At 40.9% G+C, this 24,045-nt stretch overlaps 1 protein-coding gene and 2 non-coding genes across 4 annotated transcripts in view; all 3 read right to left on the bottom strand.

The window, feature by feature from the left end:
• Nucleotides 1–1,460: 1,460 nt before the first annotated feature.
• Nucleotides 1,461–24,045, bottom strand: part of ALG6 (ALG6 alpha-1,3-glucosyltransferase) — a 55,445-nt gene continuing 32,860 nt past the window's right edge. For both annotated transcript variants that reach the window (XM_053576749.1, XM_053576748.1), the window contains exons 12-15: nt 21,841–21,911; nt 7,422–7,490; nt 7,092–7,290; nt 1,461–3,045 (exon numbers count right to left, since the gene is read on the bottom strand). In XM_053576749.1, coding sequence (XP_053432724.1) covers nt 2,848–3,045; nt 7,092–7,290; nt 7,422–7,490; nt 21,841–21,911 — 537 coding nt within the window. In that variant the 3' untranslated portion in view covers nt 1,461–2,847. The remainder of the gene's footprint in view (nt 3,046–7,091; nt 7,291–7,421; nt 7,491–21,840; nt 21,912–24,045) is intronic.
• On the bottom strand, nt 15,013–15,119 carry LOC128575774 (U6 spliceosomal RNA). Its single transcript, XR_008377166.1, has one exon. It is a non-coding gene; the product is annotated as a U6 spliceosomal RNA (small nuclear RNA).
• On the bottom strand, nt 17,757–17,893 carry LOC128575708 (small nucleolar RNA SNORA2/SNORA34 family). Its single transcript, XR_008377119.1, has one exon. It is a non-coding gene; the product is annotated as a small nucleolar RNA SNORA2/SNORA34 family (small nucleolar RNA).

The raw sequence follows: 24,045 nt of genomic DNA, 5'->3' as shown, positions 1-24,045 counted from the left end.
CTCACTTATGGTTTATCATTTGGACAGAATGCTACATCGGGGATTTTTCTCCCCTCCCTAAGGCCTCAAGGGAAAATGACTTCTGTGTGCCTCACATATGATACACAAACTTATCCTCCATTCTCTTCATTGTAGCTGAGGCTGGAGGGTTCGGCCCAGGGCAGCTACAATGACAACTGCAACAACAAAAAGTATCTGGGTGTTGTGGCAGGTGTCTGTAGTCCCAGCTACTTGGGACGCTGAGGCAAGAGAATCACTTAAGCCCAAGAGTTTGAAGTTACTGTGAGCTGTGACACTCTACCCAGGGTGACATAGTAAGACTCTGTCTCAAAAGAAAAAAAAGGAAAAAGAAATGCCTCTTCTATCTAAAATGTACATGAAAATAACTTTAGGAGGGCTCATTTTTGACAGGTTTATTAGTAAAGAAAGTGAAACATGTATTTTTAACATTTTTGTATAACCCAAATAAATATATTAAAACTTCCTATAATCTTGAGTTTAGCTAAGAGAAATGCTTTGGAATAGGCTATTTCTGTGATCTTATTCATTCCTGGGTATTTTTGAACCTAATCCTTGTAAGTTCAAAGTATACTCTTAAATTGCTTTTTATTTTATTTATTTTTTGAGACAAGAGTTTCACTTTGTTGCCCTGAGTAGGGTGCCGTGGAGTAACAGCTCACAGCAACCTCAAATTCTTGGACTCAAGCAATTCTCTTGCCTCAGCCTCAAGAGTAGCTGGGGCTACAGGCGCCCACCACAACATCTACCTAATTTTTAAGAGATGGGGTCTCGATCTTGCTCAGGCTGGTCTTAAACCCAGAAGCTCAGGCAATCCAACTGCATTGGCCTCCCAGAGTGCTAGGATTACAGACAGAACCCACCGCGCCTGGCTCTATACTATAGATAAGAGACATTTGCCTTGTAAGCCAATTGCTACAAGTCTCTATAAAAGGCACAGTGTAGCTCAATATGAGTAAATCATCTGAAAATGTGCATGTATTTACAGAATTTACTGATAGAATACCTTGAATATGACTGCATTCTAAATTTCAAATAATAGTTTCTTTATCCCAATTATTTAGAAGACGTAACTTAAAATTTCATCATTTATTTAGATCAATATTGTGTTAAATGCAAGTATACTGTTACAGGAAAAAAATTTTTTTTAAGGAAAGCCACACAGCCAGCCAAGATGCTGACGTGTGGGCAGGATTACAGATGGTGGCCGTGGACGGCGGCGTCACTGCTGATGCGGCAGCGACTCAAGGCTGTGCTGCCGTGCTGACCTGCCCTCTGAGTCTTTGTGCACATTCACTTTGGGAAAGAAATGCTTCTTGATTTTTGCCTTGTCTTAAACCCACTTCCTTTATCAGACATAGACCTTCTTGTGTCATCTGGGTATGACTGTCCACACCCAAAACCAAATCTGCTTTGTGTGTGTTTGCACTGTTGTCAAAGGATGGAATCTTATATAATGCAGTTAACCTGAAATGGATTTGAGTGTAGTTTAGAATTAGTGATCATCAGTAATTAAAGACTTCAAACTACTTGATTTAAAACTTAGATTTAAATTCAAGAAAGTTCTTTTCTTTCCCCCTTAAGCAGAAAAATTCATTTTTTTAATTGGATTCAAGTAAATCTGCATTCTTAGAAATAAATAGGAACATGGTTTAATCTTTTTGCCTTGTTAAAAAATTTGAATTTGCAGGCGGCGCCTGTGGCTCAGTGAGTAGGGCGCCAGCCCCATATGCCGAGAGTGGCGGGTTCAAACCCAGCCCCGGCCAAACTGCAACCAAAAAATAGCCGGGCGTTGTGGCGGGCGCCTGTAGTCCCAGCTGCTCGGGAGGCTGAGGCAAGAGAATCGCGTAAGCCCAAGAGTTAAGAGGTTGCTGTGAGCCGTGTGACGCCACGGCACTCTACCCGAGGGCGGTACAGTGAGACTCTGTCTCTACAAAAAAAAAAAAAAAAAAAAATTTGAATTTGCACATGTAATAAGTAAGCCATGTTTAAACCTCAGTTTAAATTGCCTTCTCGATAATTAAAAAGATTATCACAAATTTAATTCCCTGAAATATAACTTATAAACTTCTTTACTTGCATTCTAAAATTTGAGGGAAAGTACATTTGAATACCAAAATTAGTGATTTCCTATAAAAAGAAGGGGCTCAATTTTCTTGTTAGGCTCACTATATGATCTGATAAAGAAAGTAGGTTTAGACAAAGCAAAAAAAATTAAGAATTTTTTCTTTTTCATTTTAGAGGAGTTTTGCTCTGTCACCCAGGCTGGAGCGTGATGGCCTGACCACAGATCACCACAGCCTCCAACTCCTGGGCTTAAGCAATCCTCCTGCCTTGGCCTCCCAAGTGGCTATGACTACAGGCACATACCACGATGCCCAGCTAATTTTAAATTATCTTTAGAGATGGGTCTCACTATGTTGTCCAGGCTGCTCTCAAACTCCTAGGCTCAAACCATCCTCCCACCTAAGGCTCAGAGTACCGGGATTATAGCATGAGCCACTGTGCCTGCCTAAGAAATCTTCCTCAAAAATTTTAAGGCATAATTATACAGTATGTTTCCTAAGTAAACACTGGGATTAAGTACATTTTGCTCTTCTTTTCCCACTTGAATAGCTATGAATACTAAAAAACCACAGTATGTTTTGGCCAAGCAATAGTTGGAAAATAAAAAGCCTCCACTGGTCTTCAGTCCCATATACGTTTATTTTGTGTGGACAACAATGACCTTTCACCATTTCTTTTCCTATAGCTCCTGGTTTACACACTGTATAAAGTTCACAAAACTTTTTAACACTGTTCACATTTTCACATTTGTTTAAGAATCAACTAGTTGATTTTCTTCTGATTTCTTCTGCTTCTGCAGTCCCACATGATTATAACGTTGAAGTACACCAAGAAGAATAGGAAGTTCAAGCAGGACACAGAACAGACCAGTACAGAAAATAAGTCCGGTAACTTCTGAGGAGGCTCCAGTGAGATGGTCACCAGCGTCAGAAGGACCATGGTGATTACTGAGACAAAAAACTGCAAGGGGGGAAAGATTATGAAGCATGTAGATGGTAAAACTGAATGCACTGATATGGTGACACTGATGTGCAGTTATTAAATGAACAGAATTTAGGGTGAAGTTGAGAGCCCACGCTCTTCTGGTGGATCTCAACTTCGGCTTCATGTTAGAATCATAAGAGGTTTTAAAGATCATGATGCCCAGACCAATTAAATCAGAATCTGTGGAGTAGACCTCAGTACTTTTCAAGCTCTCTTAGTGATTTCCATGTGTAGCCAAAGCCTGAGAACACCTCATACCACCCAGGCACTGAAGAATCTGGGACAGACGTTAGTGCCAGGCAGGATCAGAGTCCCGGCATCCTCAGGAACTCTGGGCCCTACAGCATATAAAATTCTAAGCTAATGGGTACAAATACACAGTTAGGATAAATAAAGCCCAGTGTTCGATAGATCAGCAGGGTGAATATGGTTACTCTATTGTACATTTGAAAATTGCTAGAAAACAATTTGAATTTTGCTAACATAAAGAAAAGATAAATATTTAAGGTGATAAAAATCCCAGTTACCCAGACTTGATCTTTCCTCATTGTATGAATGTGTTATCACAGGTACCCTGAAAATAGGTCTATTATGTATCTATTTGCGGATTTCACACTAATCCTGAAAACTCACCTATGAAAAAGTTTTCCATGGCAAGTGGAAAATTACATTTCACGTACACGGAATGCTTCTAATGAGCTAATGCTATAGTAAAGAACAGCGGGGCACATGAAAGAAAATGTCATCGTCTGGCCTCAAAGAGTTTTCATTTAATTAGGAGAATGTTAGATGTAAGATCACATTTGATTAAATGCCAAAATGATGAATAAAAATAAGTGTTACATTATGATCACTGTGCAGTCAGGTTTCTTGTCGACACCAGCATGCTGTACAGGGGAACTTTGTGCAATGACGGAGATGTCTCACCTGCACTCCAGCACGGTAGCTGCTAACATGCGACTACCGAGCATTCAACACCTGCCTACTGTCACTGAGGAACTGAATTTTTAATTGTATTTGTTTTTAGTAAGTTTAAATTTCTACATGCGATAGCAGACTATTTAAGTCTACAGTAAGTTCCTTTGAAAACCAGCTAGGTCTTAATTGTCTCATCCCTAGCACAGTATGCAAGTATAGAAAGCCGTGAGAAACAGCAGTAACTTTCACGAAGGAAGTGAACCATAAGTGGAACCCTGAAGATGCTTTAATGGTTACATCGTGGCAGCACCAGTAATGTACTGGTCATGCCAGATGAAAAATGAGAAAGATGGCTTGGCGCCCGCAGCTCAGTCATTAAGGCACCAGCCACATGCACTGGGGCTGCTGGGTTCAAACCCAGCCAGGCCTGCTAAACAACGAAAACAACAACAACAAAAATAGCCGGGTGTTGTGGTGGGTGCCTGTAGTCCCAGGTGCTTGGGAGGCTGAGGGAAGAGAATTGCTTAAGCCCAAGAGTTTGATGTTGCTGTGAGCTGTCACACCACAGCACTCACTCTACCACAGGCGACATAGTGAAACTCTTGTCTCAAAAAGAAAAAAAATAATGAGAAAGATGGAAGCCCAAAAGGCTTACAAACAGGAGTAAACAGGAGGGGCCGATATCCTCAAAGGGAAAATCCCTGAAGCAATCGTAGTGGAAAGTGAAAATTTCAGTTGATTTTTAAGAAGGGTGCCACGATGATTCAGTGAAACTGGGAGAAGTGAACCAAGTTCAACTCCTACCTCACTCCATACACAAAATTACTCAAAATGAATCAAAAGGCCTAAATATAAAAACTAAAACTATAAAACTCTTAGAATAAAGTATAAGAGTAAATACTCATGACCACAGGATTATATAATGGTTTCTTAGAGACAACACCAAAAGCATAAGCAATGAAACTAAAAATTTAGACATATTCAGCTTTATCAAAATCAAAACTTTTGTGCTCCAAACAATACTATCAAGAAAGTAAAACGTGTATGGTGCCCCATGATCACATTAATGTACACAGCTATGATTTAATTAAAAAAAAAAAAAGAAAGTAAAACAGCAACCCATAGAATGGGAATGAACATTTCCAAGTTAAAAATCTGATAAGGGACTCAAATGAAGAATACATTAAAAAACTAACTAAACAATGAAAACTGTAAAGTGGGCACAGCAGCCAGGCGAGGTGGCTCATGTCTGTAATCCCAGCACTCTGGGAGGGTGGAGGCAGGTGAATCACTTGAGCTCATGAATTTGAGAGCAGCCTAAGCAAGAGGGAGACCCCATCTCTAAAAACAGCTGGGCCTTGTGGGCACTCTACCAAGGCCAACAAAGTGAGACTCTGTCTCAAAAAAAAAGAAAAAAAAAGGGCAAAGCATTTAAACAAGCATTTCTCTAAAGAAGATATACAAATAGCCAATAAGCACATGAAAAGATGCTCTATATTATTGGTCATTAGGGGAAATGTAAATCAGAACTCCAAGGAGACCCCATTCACACCTAAGAGGATGGTTATAATTAAAAAGACAATAACAGATGAAGTGGCCAGCCCACTGTAATTCCAGCTCTCTAGGAGGCACAGGTGGGTGAATCACTTGAGCTTAGTAGTTCCAGACCAGGCAGAACAAGAGCAAGACCCTGTCTCTACTAAAAATAGAAAAAAATTAGCTGAGTACAGTAGTGGCACACAGTCCCAGCTACTCAGGAGGCTGAGACAGGAGGACTGCTATGCCCAGGAGTTTTAAGACTGCTGTGAGCTATGATGACACCACTGCTGAGGTAACAAGACTCTGCCTCAAAAATAAACAAATACATAAATAAATAAATAACTGCTATCAAGGATGTGGAGAAATTGAGACCCTCACATATTCTTGGTGAGAATGTACAAGTATGTTGAACTGTTCTGAAAAGTTTGGCAGTTGCTGAAAATGTTGAATATAGGATTACCATATGGCCTATCAATTCTACTTGCAGGTATATATTCAAGGAAATGAAAACATTCGTGCACATGATACCCTGTACACAAATGTTCACAAAGTATTATTCATAATAGCCAAAAAGTGGAAAAGTCCAGCAACTGATGAATGGGTAACAAAATGTCATTTACCCACACGATAGAGTAAATTTGGCAATAAAAAGGAATAAAGTACTGATACATGCAGTAACACAGATGAACCTCAAAAAAGGTAAGTAAGAGATGAGTCATAAAGAACCTTACGTTGTCTGACTCCATGTAGCGTACCGAATTGTTGTCTCCTGCTAAAATCTGTATGTTGAAGCCCTAACCCACAATGTGACTATATTTGGAAAGAGAGCCTTTAGGAAGGTAACTAATATTAAATGAGATCCTAAGGATGAGGCCCTAACTCAATAGCACTGGAGTCCTCATAGGAAAAGGAAGTGACACCAGAGAGCTCTCTGCATGTGCACACAAAGTGGAGGTCAAGTGAAAACAAAGCAAAAAGGTGCCCAACCACAAGCCAGGAGGCCTCACAGAAACCAGACCCTGGTAACACCTGATCTTGGATTTCTAGCCTCCAGAATTGTGAGAAAATAAATTTCTATTTAATCCACACGGTGTGGTATTTTGTAATGACAATGCTTGCAGACTAACACATTCCATTTATATAAAATGTCCCTTGGCGGCGCCTGTGGCTCCAAGGAGTAGGGCGCCAGCCCCATATGCCGGAGGTGGCAGGTTCAAACCCAGCCCCGGCCAGAAACTGCCAAAAAAAAAAAAAAAGTCCCAAATGGGCAAATTTACAGACTAGTAGATGGGGCTTTCCAGAGCAGGGAGCTAGAAGTGAGGACAGAATGAGGACTGACTGCTAGTGGGTACTGGGCTTCTTGGAATGATGACAATAATCTAAAATTAGATTATGCTCATAGTTGTACAAATCTATGTACATACTTAAAACCATGAATTCCTATGAACAGGTGACAGGATTACACACCTCAAACGAGTGGCTATGTGAATTACTATATATCTCAAAAAGCCAAAAAATTATTGAAATGCTGAAAAATACCATTCCTTAAAAACTGAACAACTTACCAAATAGCGTATAATTCTGGGAAGAAATGTAAAACATGGAAGATACCTCCTAACAGAAATGGAAAAGGATTTCAACTTCAGGTCTTCTTCGGAAGTCTTTTCAAATATTGAAAAGGAGGTTGCACAAACTGTAAAAAAGGCCGTCACTGTCACAATGGAGGGTAACAGGAGCTCGTCCTTCAGTAGAAGAGGCAGCATGCTATAAAGGAAAATGTGTTAAAAAATCAAATGAGAATCATCAGTTCAAACCATACTCACCGTATAAAGGAATTTTAAATTAGTTTACAAGAATCACATTGAAAATATTAAATGGAAATAAGTTTGACTCACCTAAATGTTGACACAAGTAAAAACCAAGTAGACATGAAAGGAATTTCATTTAAAACTAAACAGACTGGTCTAAAATGAAAAAGGAAAAATATTTTATTATTGTAGAATATAATTTTAGCTCCTACTTGTAAAAAATATAAACCCATTTTATCTGTCTGATTTTCAGGGGTAGCTGCTAAAAAAAAAAAAAAGACAGAAGGCCAAGAAGGTCTCCATATGAACTAGTGATTCATTTTTTTATTAAATTATAAACACATAGATCATGTATACATTAATGCATTTATGGAGTACAATGTGCTGATTTCATATAGAATTAGGAATATTTACATCACACTGGTTAATATATACCTCATCACAACCCAAATTAAAGTAGTCTAGACAGAAAGAGTCAACTCCATATAATAACTGGAAGGCTGCTGCTTCTAGTCAACCATTAATGGAACATTATTCTCCCTGTCATACAAGCAAGTAGCTTAAGGAAAAGCTCAGATACACAGATGTGCACATTCAGAGAAAGAAGCTTTTTCATATATTTCACACTACTTGGTAAATATGAGATGAATTCTCAGTATTGTTTTCCAACTTCTCTTTTTTAATTCTTTTTTTTTTTTTTTTTTTTTTTTTTTTGTGGTTTTTGGCCGGGGCTGGGTTTGAACCCGCCACCTCCGGCATATGGGACCGGCGCCCTACTCACTGAGCCACAGGTGCCGCCCTCTTTTTTTTTAATTCTTCATGTTACATATTCAATTAAGTTAAAAACCAGAGGTACGACAGGATTATTGTGCCACTGAAGAGGCCAACAGACACAAAGAAAAGTTAAAAGGGAAAGGAGATAAAATACTACGAAGATAAGAGAGGAAAAGATTAATAGTCGGAGGCTACATGAGAAGGGGGATTGTGCAGACACGGAAGCGTGCTGTCCATCACTGGAGCCACGAGCTCTGCAACCTTACCACGGCCCCTGTTCCACAGCTCGTGGACTCAACTATGGCAACGCTCAAGGAGAAGGGGCTTAGTCAAAAGCCCTGAGTTTGACTTTCTGAAGGTGGCTGTTGACTAATATTTATTATTATTACTATTATTTTATATAGCTTTATTTTTTTAAATGCTCTATAAAGATTTGAGCATTCTCCCCCTTTCCTGGAAGAGGATTTTTCCCTACATCAACTAGTGTATGAGATTTAAACCCTGAGAGTTTAAACAACTGAAAACTACAACACTAAAAGAAAATACTAGAGGCCTTTCCATTTCGCAGCTTGATGATTTCTAATAGGTTCATGTTAATAGCAAGCACATAGTAGGTGCTTATATTGTTTTCTCTGGCTCAGCGCCTGTACCTCAAGTGGCTAAGGCACCAGCCACATACACTGGACCTGGCGGGTTTGAATCCAGCCTGGGCCTGCCAAACAACAATGACAACTACAACCAAAAAATAGCTGGGTATTGTGGCGGGCACCTGTAATCCCAGCTACTTGGGAGGCTGAAGCAAGAGAATCACTTAAGCCCAAGAGTTGGAGGTTGCTATGAGCTGTGACGCCACGGCACTCTACCAGGGCAACAGCTTGAGACTCTGTCTCAAAAAAAAGAAACACACACACACACACACACACACATATATATATATATATAGTTTTCTCTATTTGGTTACTAATTCTTTTTTTTTTTTTTTTTTTGTAGAGACAGAGTCTCACTGTACCGCCCTCGGTAGAGTGCCGTGGCGTCACACAGCTCACAGCAACCTCCAGCTCCTGGGCTTACGCGATTCTCTTGCCTCAGCCTCCCGAGCAGCGGGGACTACAGGCACCCGCCACAACGCCCGGCTATTTTTTTTTTTGTTGCAGTTTGGCCGGGGCTGGGTTTGAACCCGCCACCCTCGGCATATGGGGCCGGCGCCCTACTCACTGAGCCACAGGCGCCGCCTTGGTTACTAATTCTTTCCCATTTATTCATTCAATATTTATTTCCCAAACACAAGCACTAATAAAAAACTTTGCTCTGAAAGTAATATGAAGACGAATCTAACTCAGTCCCTAACCTCAAGGTACTTAAAATTCATAACCAAGCAGCAAAATCTTGTGTCCTCAGCCTCTAAACTTCTCCCTTCACCACCTGTTTGAAACATGCCTGGCTCTCTACCTGAGGATAATGATGCCCCTCAGTCCTTTCAATGGTTCGTTTTTTATTGTTGTTTCCACAGCTTGCAAATGACGTGGCCTGCAGGTGGGAGACGACCTACCTGAATTTCCTTTTCTGCCCTTAACAATCTCCAGCAGTGAGTCTCCTGTCATCAGACTTTATCCCCAACCACAGGGTCACTTCCCTCACTACTCACACACCTGAGCTCCTTCCACACCCCACTCGCTACACATCTATTTAATTCTTGGCAATCTGAATATGCACATAGATAACCCTCCCACCACATCTCGTCTGCTGAGATTCCGCTCTTCTACAGATCTCACCGTCCCTCCTCTTCCCTGCGGCCGTGCTTCAGGCTGCAGCCCCTGCACGGTCACTGTCCAGGAACTCTGACCACACCTCCTACCTGCTGGGCTCTGACTCCAACAGTCTTTTGATTCCACCAATGCCTCTTCACTTTTCCCTCAGCTCCATGGCCTTTAGTTTTACTCACCTTGAATTCAAAGGTCAATCATTACAATCACTCCCACACTTTCACTGTTAAGCTCTAGTCTAAACGGAGAACATTTCCTCACCAGACAAAACCATAAACCTGGGAATACCCAGCTCTCCCAGCATTAAGTCCAGGCATGCTGAGCAACTGCTCTGGAGAAACACATTCACCGGTCCTTACTAGTCTCACTTTATGCCATCGGGATATTCAAGTGCCCTGCAATTCCTATGTATCTCCCTAGTCTGTTTATACTCTCTCTCCTTAGAAAAATATTTCACACTTTTTCTTCTCCTTATACTTACAAGAGCTCCACCTCACTCTGGTCTGATGACTTTGTCTCTCACTTCAATAAGAAAACTGAAGCAGTGAGGACCTTTGTAGATGCCGGCCACCACCTCTGCACACTCCCCAGCATGTGCACCATTGCTCCCGAGGTGCCCGTCCACCGTGCATGGAGCTGTTCAGTCCGTGCAGCTCTTACCTCCCTCCTGCGTCATCAGCTTCCGTCTCTGCTGGTCACTCCTGATCACTGCTCCTCTCTTGAAACCAAACACTATCTTGACTCTACTTTAGCACTATTGCCCTGTTTCTCTGCTCCCTCTTTCAGAAAAACTCTAAATAGTCTACCTTCCTCACATCATATATAAAAATTAACTCAGATTAACTCAGATCAAAGACCTAAGATCTAAATCCATACAACTCTTAGAATTACTCTGGATGTGGCAACGGTTTCTTAGATCTGATGCCAAAAGTACAACCAACAAGACAAATGGGACTTCATCAAAATTTCTGAAGACATCTGTGCATCAAAGAACACTATCAAAAAGGTAAAAAAGAACGGGAATGGGAGAAAATGTTTGCAAATTGTATATCTGATAAAGGTTAATATCCAGAATAAATAAAGAAGTCCTAAAACTCAACAAAAAGACAACCCAATTACAAACTAGGCAACGGATTTAAATAGTGTTTTCTCTGAATTATACAAACTGCCAACGAGCATGGGCAGCGCCTATCGCTCAGTGGGTAGGCGCCGGCCCCAAATACCAAGGGTGGTGGGTTCGAACCTGGCCCTGGCCAAACTGCAAAAACAACAACAACAACAAAAAATAGCCAGGCATTCTGGCGGGTGCCTGTAGTCCCAGCTACCCAGGAGGCTGAGGCAAGAGAATTGCCTAAGCCCAGGAGTTGAAGGTTGCTGTGAGCTGTGATGTCACAGCACTCTACCGAGGGCCATAAAAAAAAAAAAAAAGACACACATCGTTACTCATCAGAGACATGAACTGCCATTCATACCCACTGAGACAGCTATCGTCAGAATAACGGAAAACGACAAGTGCAGTTAGTGTGGAGAAACTGGAGTCCTCACATGTTACTAGTAAGAAAAGTAATGGGACAGCTGCTGTGGAAAGTAGTTTGGTGGTTCTTAAGAAGTTAAATGTAGAATTACCTGTTACCATTCCACTCCTGGGCATGGACTCAAGAACTGAAAACAGCTATTCCGGCAAAAACTGTCACATGAAATATCCACAGCAGCCTATTTACAAAAGTCAGAGGTGGAAATGACCAAATGTCCACCCAGTCATGAATGGATGAACAGAATGTAGTATTTCCATTCAATTCAATATTATTCTGGCATAAAACAGGTTGAAGTTCTGACACATCACAGATAAACCTGGAAAATATCATACCAACTAAAAGAAACAGAATATCAAATCCACAGAGATTCACAGAAAGCAGATCTGTGGTTAAAGGGAACAGGAGGAGGGAAAATGAGGACTGACAGGGTTTCCTTGTGACAAAAATGTTCCAGAAGTACATAGTGATGAACGTAGAACACTGTGAATGTACTGATGGTAAAATGTATGCTATATTACCGAAATCTATGTACTTTATAAAAAAAAAATTTTTTTCTTTTTTGAGGCAGAGTCTCACTATGTCCCCCTCGGTAGACTGCTGTGGCATCACAGCTCGCAGCAACCTCAAACTCTTGGGCTTAAGCGATTCTCTTGCCTCAGCCTCCCAAGTAGCTGAGACTACAGGTGCCCGCCACAATGCCCAGCTATTTTTTGGTTGCAGTTGTCATTTAGCAGGCCCACGCCAGGTTAGAACCCACCAGCCTTCTTGTATGTGAAGCCATCTGCCCTGGTCCAGAATTCTATCACACCTTCAAAAAAAGAGCTTATACCTGTGCTGCAGAAATTATCCCAAAAAATTGAGAAAGAAGAAATCTTGCTCAACATGTTCTACGAAGCAAACATCCCATGATACCAAAACCAGGAAAAGGCTCGACTAAAAAGAATTTGGTTCGGCACCTGTAGCTCAATGAGTAGGGCACCGGCCACATACGCCGAGGCTGGCGGGTTTGAGCCCAGCCGCCGCCAGCTAAACAACAAATACAACAACAAAAACAGCCAGGCTATTGTGGCTGATGCCTGTAGTCCCAGCTACTCAGGAGGCTAAGGCAAGAGAATGGCTTAAGCCCAAGAGTTTGAGGTTGCCGTGAGCTGTGATACCACAGCACTCTACCCAGGGCAACATAGTGAGACTGTCTCAAAAAAAAAAAAAAAAAGACTGCTTTTGCTGCATCCCACAGGTTTTGGTAATTTGTGTCTTCCTTGTGGTTATGTTTGAGGAATTTAAGGATTTCCTCTTTTATCTCTTCCTGCACCCAACTATCATTCAGCGTAAGGTTGTTTAATTTCCACGTCTCTGTGTGGGAGAAGGTTTTTGTTGTAGTTAAGTTCCACCTTTATTGCCTTGTGGTCTGAGAAGAGACAAGGTATAATCCCTATTCTTTTAATTTTGCTGAGGTTTGATTTGTATCTTAGGATGTGGTCTATTTTGGAGTATGTGCCATGGATGGGCTGAGAGAAAAATGTATATTCTTTAGCTTTGGGATGGTGTGTTCTGCATGTCTACTGATCCCATCCGTTCATGTAAGTCCTTTGTACCTTCATTTAGTTTCTGTTTAGAGCAGTGGTTCTCACCCTTCCTAATGCCGCGACCCTTTAATACAGTTCCTCATGTTGTGGTGACCCCCAACCATAAAATTTTCATTGCTACTTCATAACTGGATTTTGCTACTTAGGAATCCTAATGTAAATATCTAATATGCAGGATGTACTCAGGCGACCCCTGTGAAAGGGTCGTTCAACCCCCCGAGGGGTCACGACCCACAGGTTGAGAGCAGCTGGTTCTGTCAGAGGGGTGGTGAAGTCCCCAGCTATGATAGTGTTACTGGGTATCACACTACTCAGACCCCTCAAGGTCTGTTTCATAACCTGGGAGCATTTCGTTTGGGTTCATAAATATTAAACATTGAAGTATCTCCTTGTTGTTCCTTTGACCAGTATGAAGTGTCCACTGTTTCTTATCTTTAGTTGCTTTAAATTCATTTGTATCTGAATATAAGATTGCAACCCCTCCTTTCTTTTGTTTCCCATTTGCTTGAAATACTATTTTCCATTCCTTAACCCTGAGTCTTGAATTGTCCTTCAAGGCTAGGTGTGTCTCCTGGAGACAGCATAGGGATGGCTTGCGCTTTTTTATCCAAGTCAACCTGTGTCTCTTCAGTGGAGAATTGAATCTATTGACATTTATTGAGAGAACTGATAAGTGTTGTGGAGTTCTATTCATCTTACTTTGTGAAAGTCCATTGTGCAGTTTTAACCATTCTGCCATTGCTGAAGCTAAGTTTTGACCTTTAGCTTCTGGTTTACTTGACTGGTGGTCCATTGTGATGGTCAGTGTTGAGAATAGGTCTAAGTATTTCCTGTAGTGCTGGTCGCACTGTGGTGAATTTCCTCAGTGTTTGTGTATCTGCAATTTGATTTCTCCATCAATTTTGAACCTTAATTGAGCAGGATACAGAATTCTGGGCTGAAAATTTTGTTTAAGAATATTGAAGATGAGGGTGGCGCCTGTGGCTCAGTGAGCAGGGTGCCGGCCCCATATACCGAGGGTGGCGGGTTCAAATTCAGCCCCGGCCAAACTGCAACAAAAAAATAGCCAGGTGTTGTGGCGGGCGCCTGTAGTCCCAGCTACTCGGGAGGCTGAGGCAGGAGAATCGCCTAAGCCCAGGAGTTGGAGATTGCTGTGAGCTGTGTGATGCCACGGCACTCTACTGAGGGCAATAAAGTGAAACTCTGTCTCTACAAAAAAATATATATATATATAGAAGGTGGATGACTGTGCTCTTCTAGCTTGGAAGGTTTCAGTTGAAAATTCTGCTGTCATCCTAATGGCTTTGCTTCTGTGGGTCAGTTGGCGCTTACTCCTACCTGCTTTCAGAATTTTTTCTTTCATCTTGACTTTGGACAGGTTCATTACAACATGTCTTGGAGAAGCTCTGTTTGAGATGAGATGATGTGGGGTTCAATACCCACCTGAAAGGAGTGTATCAGAGTGTTTAGTAAAACCTGGGAAGTTTTCATTTATGACAGTCTCCATTCCTTTGGGACAATCTTCTTCCTCTTCAGGAATCCCCATTACTTGTATGTTTATACACTTTATGGAGTCTCAGAATCTCTCAGTGCTTGTTCTGCTCTCTCTTTCTTTCTGCCTCTTTAACTACCTGGGTTAACTCAAAAACTTCATCCTGTAGGAACCTCTTTATCCTGAGGTTCTTTCTCCGTGGTCTAACCTATTTTTGATACTTTCTCCTGCATCTTTACCTTCCCTGATTGTCTCCTTCGTTTCCTTAAGCTCCACCACATCCTTTCTATATTCTACATATCTCTCATCCAACTTTTGGTTCTCTTTTTCCATTTTCTCATCCATTCCTTTTATTGTCTTTATCATCTATTTAAATTCCCTTTCTGTCAAGTCCATTCATTCTTTACAGGTGGAGTCCTCTGCAGCAGCTGCCTCTTGGTCACTTGGGGGATTTGCTGTTTTTTTGTTTTTTTACTTTTAACAGAAGCCTTTATTTGCCGGTTCTGAAAATAAAGCTGGCGAGTTTGCAAAAATATGGAATGCTTCACAAATTTGCGTGTCATCCTTGAGCAAGGGCCGTGCTAATCTTCTCTGTATCGTTCCAATTTTAGTATATGTGCTGCCGAAGCGAGCACTGTTTTGGTTTTTCATGGTGCCTAAATTTTTCTGTTGGTTCCTCCTCAAGTCTTCTTTCTCCTTGTTCACCTCATTTTCCTTCTCACTGCCTCCTTTGCTTCAAACAGAAGTCCTTGCTGTTGATGACAGTATGTTGCAGTATGTCCCTGGGACACCAGGTGGTGCTGTGGTTTTTTAGGACACAAAGAACACACCCAGCAACCTCTATGTCTTTATTCCAAACCTATTGCCTTCTGTGATCACCTGATTGTTCCCTCCGCATTCAGACCCTGCAGAGTTGGGATCTTGCAACTCACAAGAATCCTTTAGGGGCAGGACTCACAGTGCCCTCTGAGTCCAGTTCCTGTGTGGTGCAGGAGTCCCTCAGCCTGTCTCAAGAGTCAAATTCTGATCCTGGCACGTCAAATTAAGAAAGCTGGGCTTGGGTGGCGCCTGTGGCTCAAGGAGTAGGGCGCTGGTCCCATATGCCAGAGGTGGTGGGTTCAAACCCAGCCCCGGCCAAAAAAAAAATAAATAAATAAAAATAAAATAAAATAAAAAAAAGAAAAGAAACCTGGGCTTTAGGCCTCTGCTAAGTCCTTCTCACAACCTTCCCACAATGGCAGCCCCCGGCCACCAAGATCTTCTCAGTATGGCTGCCTCACCAGCCACCAAATCTATGGCAAGTCCACTCCAACTGGCATTCAAATCTGGTTGCTGTATACTGTTTGAGTCCATCCATTCTTCTACGTTTTCCACTCAATGTGCAGCTTCCCCCAACAACTGAAAACTCCAGAAAGTCTTCCTCCCATCTTGGGCCTCTGTGGGCAGCCAACCAATCCAAGCAAGCCCCAATTGCTTGCCTAGTTCATCGGATTTCCACCGCTCTGGATCATATGCTTTATCCAGCTCACCACCTCCTCATACTCCCTGAGCTGACTCTGGGCAAGGTCCCTGTGCCAAGTATGGCTGGGTTCTCTTTCCCCAGTCGTTCTAGGAAATCTCAGCTGAATGATCCTCGTGGTCTACCATCTTGCTCTGCCCCCCACCCCCATGGGGGTCCATGTGATGGTTGGATGCAGTCCTACGATGTGAATTAATCAAATCAGGGTACCCAGGGTATCCATCACCTCAGGCCTTTATCCTTTGTGTTACATTCTATTCCTACTTTTTTCCGTTAGTGTGCCCTAATTTCTTGTTGATTATAGTCACTCTATTGCTATCAAATATTGTTCATTCTAGCTAACTATGTTTTTGCATCCGTTAACCATCCCCACTTTATCCCCTTGTTCCCACTACCCTTCCCAGCCTCTGGCAGCCATCATTCTACTCTCTGTCTCTATGAGGTTGTTTTTAGTATTTACCTGCCACATATGATGAAAATGTGCTGAATTTGTCTTTCTGTGGTTGGCTTATTTCACTTAACCTAATGTTCTCCAGTTCCATCCATATTGTTGCAAATGGCAGGATTTCATTCTTTTTGTGGCTATGTTTTATTCCATTGTGTATGTATAATTTCTTATGCATTCATCTGTTGATGAACATTTAAGTTGATTCCACATCTTGGCTATCATGAATACTGCTGCAATCAAGGGTGCAGATATCTTTTCAATATATCCACTTCTCCCCCTTTGGATATACAGCCAGCAGTTCTATTTTTAGTTTTTTCAGAAAGCTTCATTCTGTTCTCCATAGTGGTTACACTAATTTATATTCCCATTAACAATGTACGAAAGTTCCCATCTCCACATCCTCATCAGCATTCTTTATTACTGATAAAAAGCCATTTAAACTGGGTTGAGATACTATTACGTATCTCATTGTAGTTTTGATTTGCATTTCTCTGATGACTAATGATGCCTGGCATTTTTTTCATATACCTGTTGAGCCATTTGTATGTCTTCCTTTGAGAAATGTCAATTCAGATTGCCTTTTTCTTTGTTTTGTGAGACAGAGTCTCATTATGTCACCCTTGATAGAGTGCCATGGCATCACAGCTCACAGCAACCTCAACCTCCCAAGCAGCTGGGACTATAGGTGCCTGCCACAAGGCTGCTGCAGTTGTCATCATTGTTGTTTAGCTGTCCTGGCCAGGCTCAAACCCATGAGGTTTGGTGCATATGGCCGGCTCAACCACCACTGTGCTACGCCTGCGCTGAGTCTCTGCCTAATTTTTTTTTTTTTTTTTTTGAGACAGAGTCTCACTATGTTGCCCTCAGTAGAGTGCTGTGGTGTCACAGCTCGCAGCAACCTCCAACTCTTGGGTTGAAGTGATTCTCTTGCTTCAGCCTCCCAACTAGCTGGGCCTACAGGCACCTGCCACAACACCCAGCTATTTTTTTGTTGCAGTTGTTTAGTAGGCCTGGGCCAGGTATGTGGCTGGTGCTGCAACCATTGTGCTATGGGTGCTTAGCCTCCTTAATTTTTTTTTTTTTTTACTGTAGAATTATCTTTTTATTTTGGGTAAAAACCCACAGTCATTTTGGGGAGCTGTAATTAAGATTTAACAGCATTAATTAAGATTTAACAGCATTATAATTCTAATAAATAACTTAAATATCCTTGAGATAAATATAATAATATTTTATGGGTATTTTGGAACCCGACAGTATTAAGACTACAAATCACACTAGCCTACATCTATCACCAATGACTCATACTGTTTCTTTCTAATGAATTGACCATTACATTTCCAAAGTTCTGAAATGGCCAACAGACCATAGAAAGATAATTCTTTAGGCTCCTGCTTGAAACCAACAGCTTTAGCAAACTGCTGGCCTTGATTCAGGGCCACCTTAACTAATTTTTAATCAAATTATTTTATATTTTCCTATTGAGTTGTTGGAGCTCCTAATATATTCTGATTATTAATCCCTTATCAGATGGGTAGTTTGCAAATATCTTCTTCCATTCTGTGGGTTGTTTCTCATCATTTTGTTGATTATTTCCTTTGCTGTGAAGAATTTTTTTAGCTTCATGTGATTCCCATTTGCCCAATTTTGCTTTGGTTGCCTATGTTTTAGGAGTATTACTCAAGAAGTCTTTGCCCAGAGTGATGTCCTAAAGCAGGCACCCTCAAACTTCTTAAACAGGGGGCCAATTCACTGTCCCTCAGACCGTTGGAGGACCAGACTATAGTTTAAAAAAACAAACTGAACAAATTCCTATGCACACTGCACATATCTTATTTTGAAGTAAAAAATAAAATGGGAACAAATACAATTCCCACCACTTCATGTGGCCCGCAGGCCACAGTTTGAGGACACCTGTCCTAAAGCATTTCCCCAATGTTGTCTTTTAGTAGTTTCATAGTTCGAAGTCTTATCCATTGACTTGATTTTCACATATGACCATAGATAAGGGCCTAATTTCATTCTTGTGCATGTGGGCATCCAGTTTTCCTAGCACCATTTGTTGAAGACACCATTGTATCTTCTTGGCACATTTGCAAAGATAAGTTCACTACAGATGTGTAGGGGTATTTCTTGCAGTTCTCCATTCTGTTCCACTGGCCGATGTGTCTATTCTTATGACAGTACCATGCTGTTTTGGTTACTCAGCTCTGTAGTATACTTTGAAGTTAGGTAATGTGATTCCTCCACTTTTTTTCTTTTTGCTCAAAATGGCTTTGGTTATTCTGGGTCTTTTGTGGTTCCAAATAAATTTTAGGATTTTGTTTTCTGTTTCTGTGAAGAATGTCATTGGTATTTTGATGGGGATTACACTGAATCTGTAGATTGCTTTGAGTAGCATGGATATTTTAACATATTTCTTCCAAGCCATAAGCATGGAATATCACTCTATTTTTGTGTGTCTTCCATTTCTTTCATCAACACAGTAGTTTATACTTTTCATTATAGAGACTTTCACTTCCTTGGCTAAGTTTATTCCTAGGTATTTTATTTTATTGTAGCCATCATAAATGGGATTACTGTCTTGATTTCTTGTTCAGAGTGTTTATTATTGGCAAATAGAAATGCTACTGATTTTTATGTATTGATTTTGTATCCTGCAACTTTATTGAATGTTTATCAGTTCTAATATTTTTTTTGTGTGTGGAGTCTTTAGTTTTCTCTAGATATAAGATCATATTGTCTACAAATAAGGATAATTTCACTTATTCCTTTCCAATTTGGGAAGGTTACAAGTGGAGCAGGATTAAGCTAAAAAGGAAAGGGTGATAGGTTCCTGAATGTTTGACATGTCCTTGTACATTTAAGCAGAGACGTAGAGTCAGTATTTGGGTGTAAATCTGGATTGGATATATGAGCAGAGTTACAGAGAGAGGCAGAGCTAGAATGTAAATGTAAATTCAGGAGTTTGTCAATGGCTGTTTTACTCTTCTAGCTCCAGGCCAAAAACCATAGACACACTGTGACTTTTCTCTTTCCATTACATGCTACACCCAAATCATCAGGAAACCTTCTGGTTCTACATATACTAAATCCAGAATCGGAGTGTTCTCACCTCTTCACCTGTTACTATCTTGGTCCCAGCCACCATCATCTCTCACCTGGATTATGGTACAGTCGTGAAATGGTTCCCATGTTTTCTACACTTGCTTCCTATACTCTGTACTTGACCCACAGCCAGAGTGATTCTTTCAAAAGATTTAAGTTAGATAATTTTTTTTCCTCAAAACCCTCCTGAGGCTCCCCATTCCCTTCAGATTAAAAGCCAGAGTTCCTAATGTGGTCTACGAGAGGCAACATGATTTGGACTTGTTACCTTATTGACTTCCCCTGCTAGTACTCCCCACTTTGATCATTCCATGGTGGCTATGCTGGCCAGTCTGTTGATCCCTAAATATACCAGCTCGACTCCCACCTTAGGGCCTTAGCACTGGCCTTAGCACAGTGGAAGTGAATGAGGTAACGGGTCCAAATCACCTCATAGACCACACTAGGAATGGGCTGCACCTCACAGACCACATTAGGAACTTTGACTTTTATTCTAGAATAATATTCTCCCAGATACCCACACAGCTAACTTCCTCACCACCTCCAGGCCACTCCAGGATCTTCAGTGAGGCCTACCTTGACATCCACATTTAACGTAACAGCTTGTAGCCACATCCTCTTCTCCAATACTCCCAGTTTCTCTTGCTTTGTGTTATCTCTTCTTCGTGGCATTATTACATGCTATTCTAATACATTATTTAATGTCTCATTTTTATTTTTTTACTGGTGTTTATCTTTGAGAATGATAAAAGGCAGTGATTTCTGTCTGTTTTATTACAAATATACACACGTGTTCCAAGTGCAAGAACAATGCACAGAACAATGACTGACATGTCGTAGACACTCAATAAATTGAATGAAATATGTGTAATCATAGATTAGTTGAGACCAGGTCATGAGAATTTTTAATGCTAACTTTAAAATATTTTGATCAAAATTGTATTAAAGCCACACACTAACAGTGTTACAAACAATCTGGGTACAACTGTAAAGAATGAACCCCCAGAAGTTGGAAGTCAGAGAACTATTCTGGTCAGATTACAAATCCTGAATAGACTGCCTTTCGGTGAAGCAGAAATTCTGGGGAAAATAAACATGTTTGAAGGTAATACCTCACCATAGTTTCATTCTCTGGCACCAAGGATTTGTGTAGCTTCAGCCTAACCTCAGCCTTTCCAGTCTGCAATGATACGAGACTGTTTTGTTCAGAGCTAAGCGGCAGCACAGTGGTTACATGGGCCAGCCCAGCTTACTGAAAAGCTCTGCACTGCACTTGTAGTCTAAAGCTCCACCTAACACGAGCAATATTGGCATCCATTTGTCCCTGGTCATTCCGTACCTGTATCCTCTACAGGAACCTAGTGAATAGTGAATATAGGGTGAGGCGCAGAGCAGTGGTGGGTTTGGACTACCTAAGGGAGGATTCAAGTATTCCAAAATATTCTGGGCAAATACTGTTTTACTATTAGAATATCATACTCCCAACTGTCACTCAGTTCTATGAAGACCAGGAAAAAACTTTAATGCTCCTAAAACAAAGTAGCCTTGTGAGGGATTGCCAAGAGGGTCTAAACGAAGATTATGGCAAAAAGAAACAGTAAAGAGGCAACATAAAAACCCTGTGGAAGTACATAAAGAGAACAAAGCTACTGAGCAGATCTGGGAATGAATAAAATGGAAAGGCAATGGTGACAAACAGGCTGCAGTCTGAGAGAAGCCTCTTTGAAGGACCTATTTTTTATTTGAATGTAGAAAATATAATGAAGTAATAGGAAGAGATAAAGAGTATGTCAATAATAATTCCATCAATTGTTTTCAGTTTAAAGTATTATGGTTTATAGGCTCAGCACCTGTAGCGCAGTGGTTACGGCACCAGCCACAAACACTGAGGCTGGCGGCTTGAACCCAGCCCAGGCCAGCTAAACATCAATGACAACTGAAATAAAAAATAGCCAGGCATTGTGGCGGGTGCCTGAAGTCCTAGCTACCTGGGAGGCTGAGGCAAGAGAATCACTTAAGCCCAAGAGTTTGAGGTTGCTATGAGCTGTGATGCCACGGCAGTCTACCGAAGGCGACACAGTGAGACTCTGTCTCAAAAAAAAAAAAGTATTATGGTTTATAAAGAAGTGATAGGATATCATTCTGGAAAAGTATGACTGAAATAATTTTATACAAAGATACATCTGTGTAGATTTGTTCTACATTTAAATGAGTATTTATGTAAATTATAATTTTTTAAATTTTATAAACATAAATGGATACTTCAAACATTTCTACTTACAGTGATACCAAGAGAATGGACTTTTCATGTACTTGGAAAGAAAATAAAAAGAATGATAGTGCACAGCTAACCTTTAAGAAAAAAAAAAAGAGGGAAAATAAGATATTACAAAATATAACATCAAGTTAATTATGAATCTAAATAAAAAACATTTCAAGTGAAAGCTGAAAGTTTATTATAGCGTCTATCTAAAAGTAAAATATAAACATAACATTAATATGCATGCATTTTAATCATTTGAAAATAAAAATATTTTACCATCTAAAGCAAGTTCATTGAGACTCAGATGTTAATAAACTACCAAATACCTCAAATACAACAACCATAACTTCACCCCCCCTTGGAGTCTCTGACAATTGAAAAATGAAAGTATAGGGCGGCGCCTGTGGCTCAGGAGTAGGGCGCCGGCCCCATATGCCAGAGGTGGCAGGTTCAGACCCAGCCCCGGCCAAAAACCACAAAAAAAAAAAAAAAGAAAGAAAGTATAAAGGCCAGGTTAAAATCAACTGGCAATGGCTCAGCACCTGTGGTCAGTGGGTAGGGCGCCAGCCACATACACCAGAGCTGGCGGAATTCGAACCCAGATAGCCAGGCGTTGTGGCGGGCACCTGTAGTCCCAGCTACCTGGGAGGCTGAGGCAAGAGAATTGACTAAGCCCAAGAGTTTGAGGTTGCTGTGAGCTGTGACGCCACAGCACTCTACCCAAGGTGACATAGTGAAACGGTCTCAAAAAAAAAAAAAAAATCAACTGGCAAAATAAATCTATTTCAGTGTCTTTAAAATACGTACTTCAGTAAAACAGACTAAATATAAATTTGTAATTTGCTACTTGGTGTCTAAGAAAAGTATTTAAATCTATTTTTAGAAGTATCTGTTCTGCATTAGACAGGTGTGTATCCAGTTTTTCAAGCAAAACACCTGAATTATCATCTTGTGCAAGCTAAGCCCTGCCAGCAAAGTCCTCTACAGCACCTCCCAAAGACAGTGCCCTTCCTCTTCCCTCTACTCACCTCTGAGCCAGCCCTCCATCTTTCTCCTGGGATAATAAATGATCTACTAACTGGTGACACTCTTGCCCCTCATAGGCCGTTCTCCAAACAGCCCCACGCCAGATCATAAGCACATCACCTCCCTGGGTAAAATCCTCTAGCAGCTTTTCCTTACACTTAGATCTGGTTCCGGTCTTCCTCTCCAATTCATCTGTGACTGTCTCCCCCACTTACTTTCCACCAACCACTTCATATCTGTCCCTTTTTGCCAAATGTGTTCCTGACGTAAGGAAAACCTTGACCAGGCCCAGTTCTTGAGATGGGGCTTTTCTGCCGGTCGCTCCCTTCTCGGCTGCAGTGCCTCTTCTGTAGGAAGGCTGCCCTTACCCAGTCTGAAGTCGCACCCGCCCCAACCCCCAAGGTCTCTTCATGCAGCTCTGCTTTCTTCATGGGCTCATTACTCTCACAGACTTCCTTGTTAATGGATTTATTTTATTCATTGTCCATCTCCTGCCACGAGCACAAAAGACTCCAAGTAACACAGAAGAGAGATTTTATCTGTCACAGGCTTACATGCCATGGCCTAGAAGAGGGCACTCAATAACACTACCTCATAAACTAAGTATACTTTATTCTGCTACTATACAGAGGGTGCCAAAAAAATGTACACGCATTTTAAGAAAGGAAAAACCTGCATTAAAATTGTAAAATTCAATATATACTGATAACTCTTGTTATATTGTATCTGTATCTCTTATAATTGCAGAAGTCAAATGTGACGTGAGTATTACGATTTTAATACAAGATTTTCTTTTCTTAAAATGAGTATACATTTTTTTGGCATGCTCTGTATTAGTGTTCATATTATTAATTACCTCAATTATAGGTTCATATTGAGATGTAATTCAACCAAACTTCAGAGGAAAATACTTTTTAAATTAATTATAATAGGATATCCTTTTAAAGGTCTCAAAGTATGTAAGAATTCAAAGCATTATCAACAAGAATGAAGTAACAAAAATCCTAAATTTTTTAACACAATGACTTGTTTCAAAACATAGCAAATAGGCTTGGCCCCTGTAGTTCAGCGGCTAGGGCACCAGGCACATACATGTGAGCTTGTGGGTTTGAACCCAACCCGGCCCTGTCAAATGACAATGACAACTACACCAAAAATATAGACGGGCGTTGTGGTGAGCACCTGTAGTCCCAGCTA

This window comes from Nycticebus coucang, chromosome 22, assembly GCF_027406575.1.
Source record: "Nycticebus coucang isolate mNycCou1 chromosome 22, mNycCou1.pri, whole genome shotgun sequence".
Lineage (NCBI taxonomy): Eukaryota > Metazoa > Chordata > Mammalia > Primates > Lorisidae > Nycticebus > Nycticebus coucang.
The sequence above is the reverse complement of the archived record's forward strand: the minus strand, read 5'-3'. Positions and strand labels throughout refer to the sequence as shown.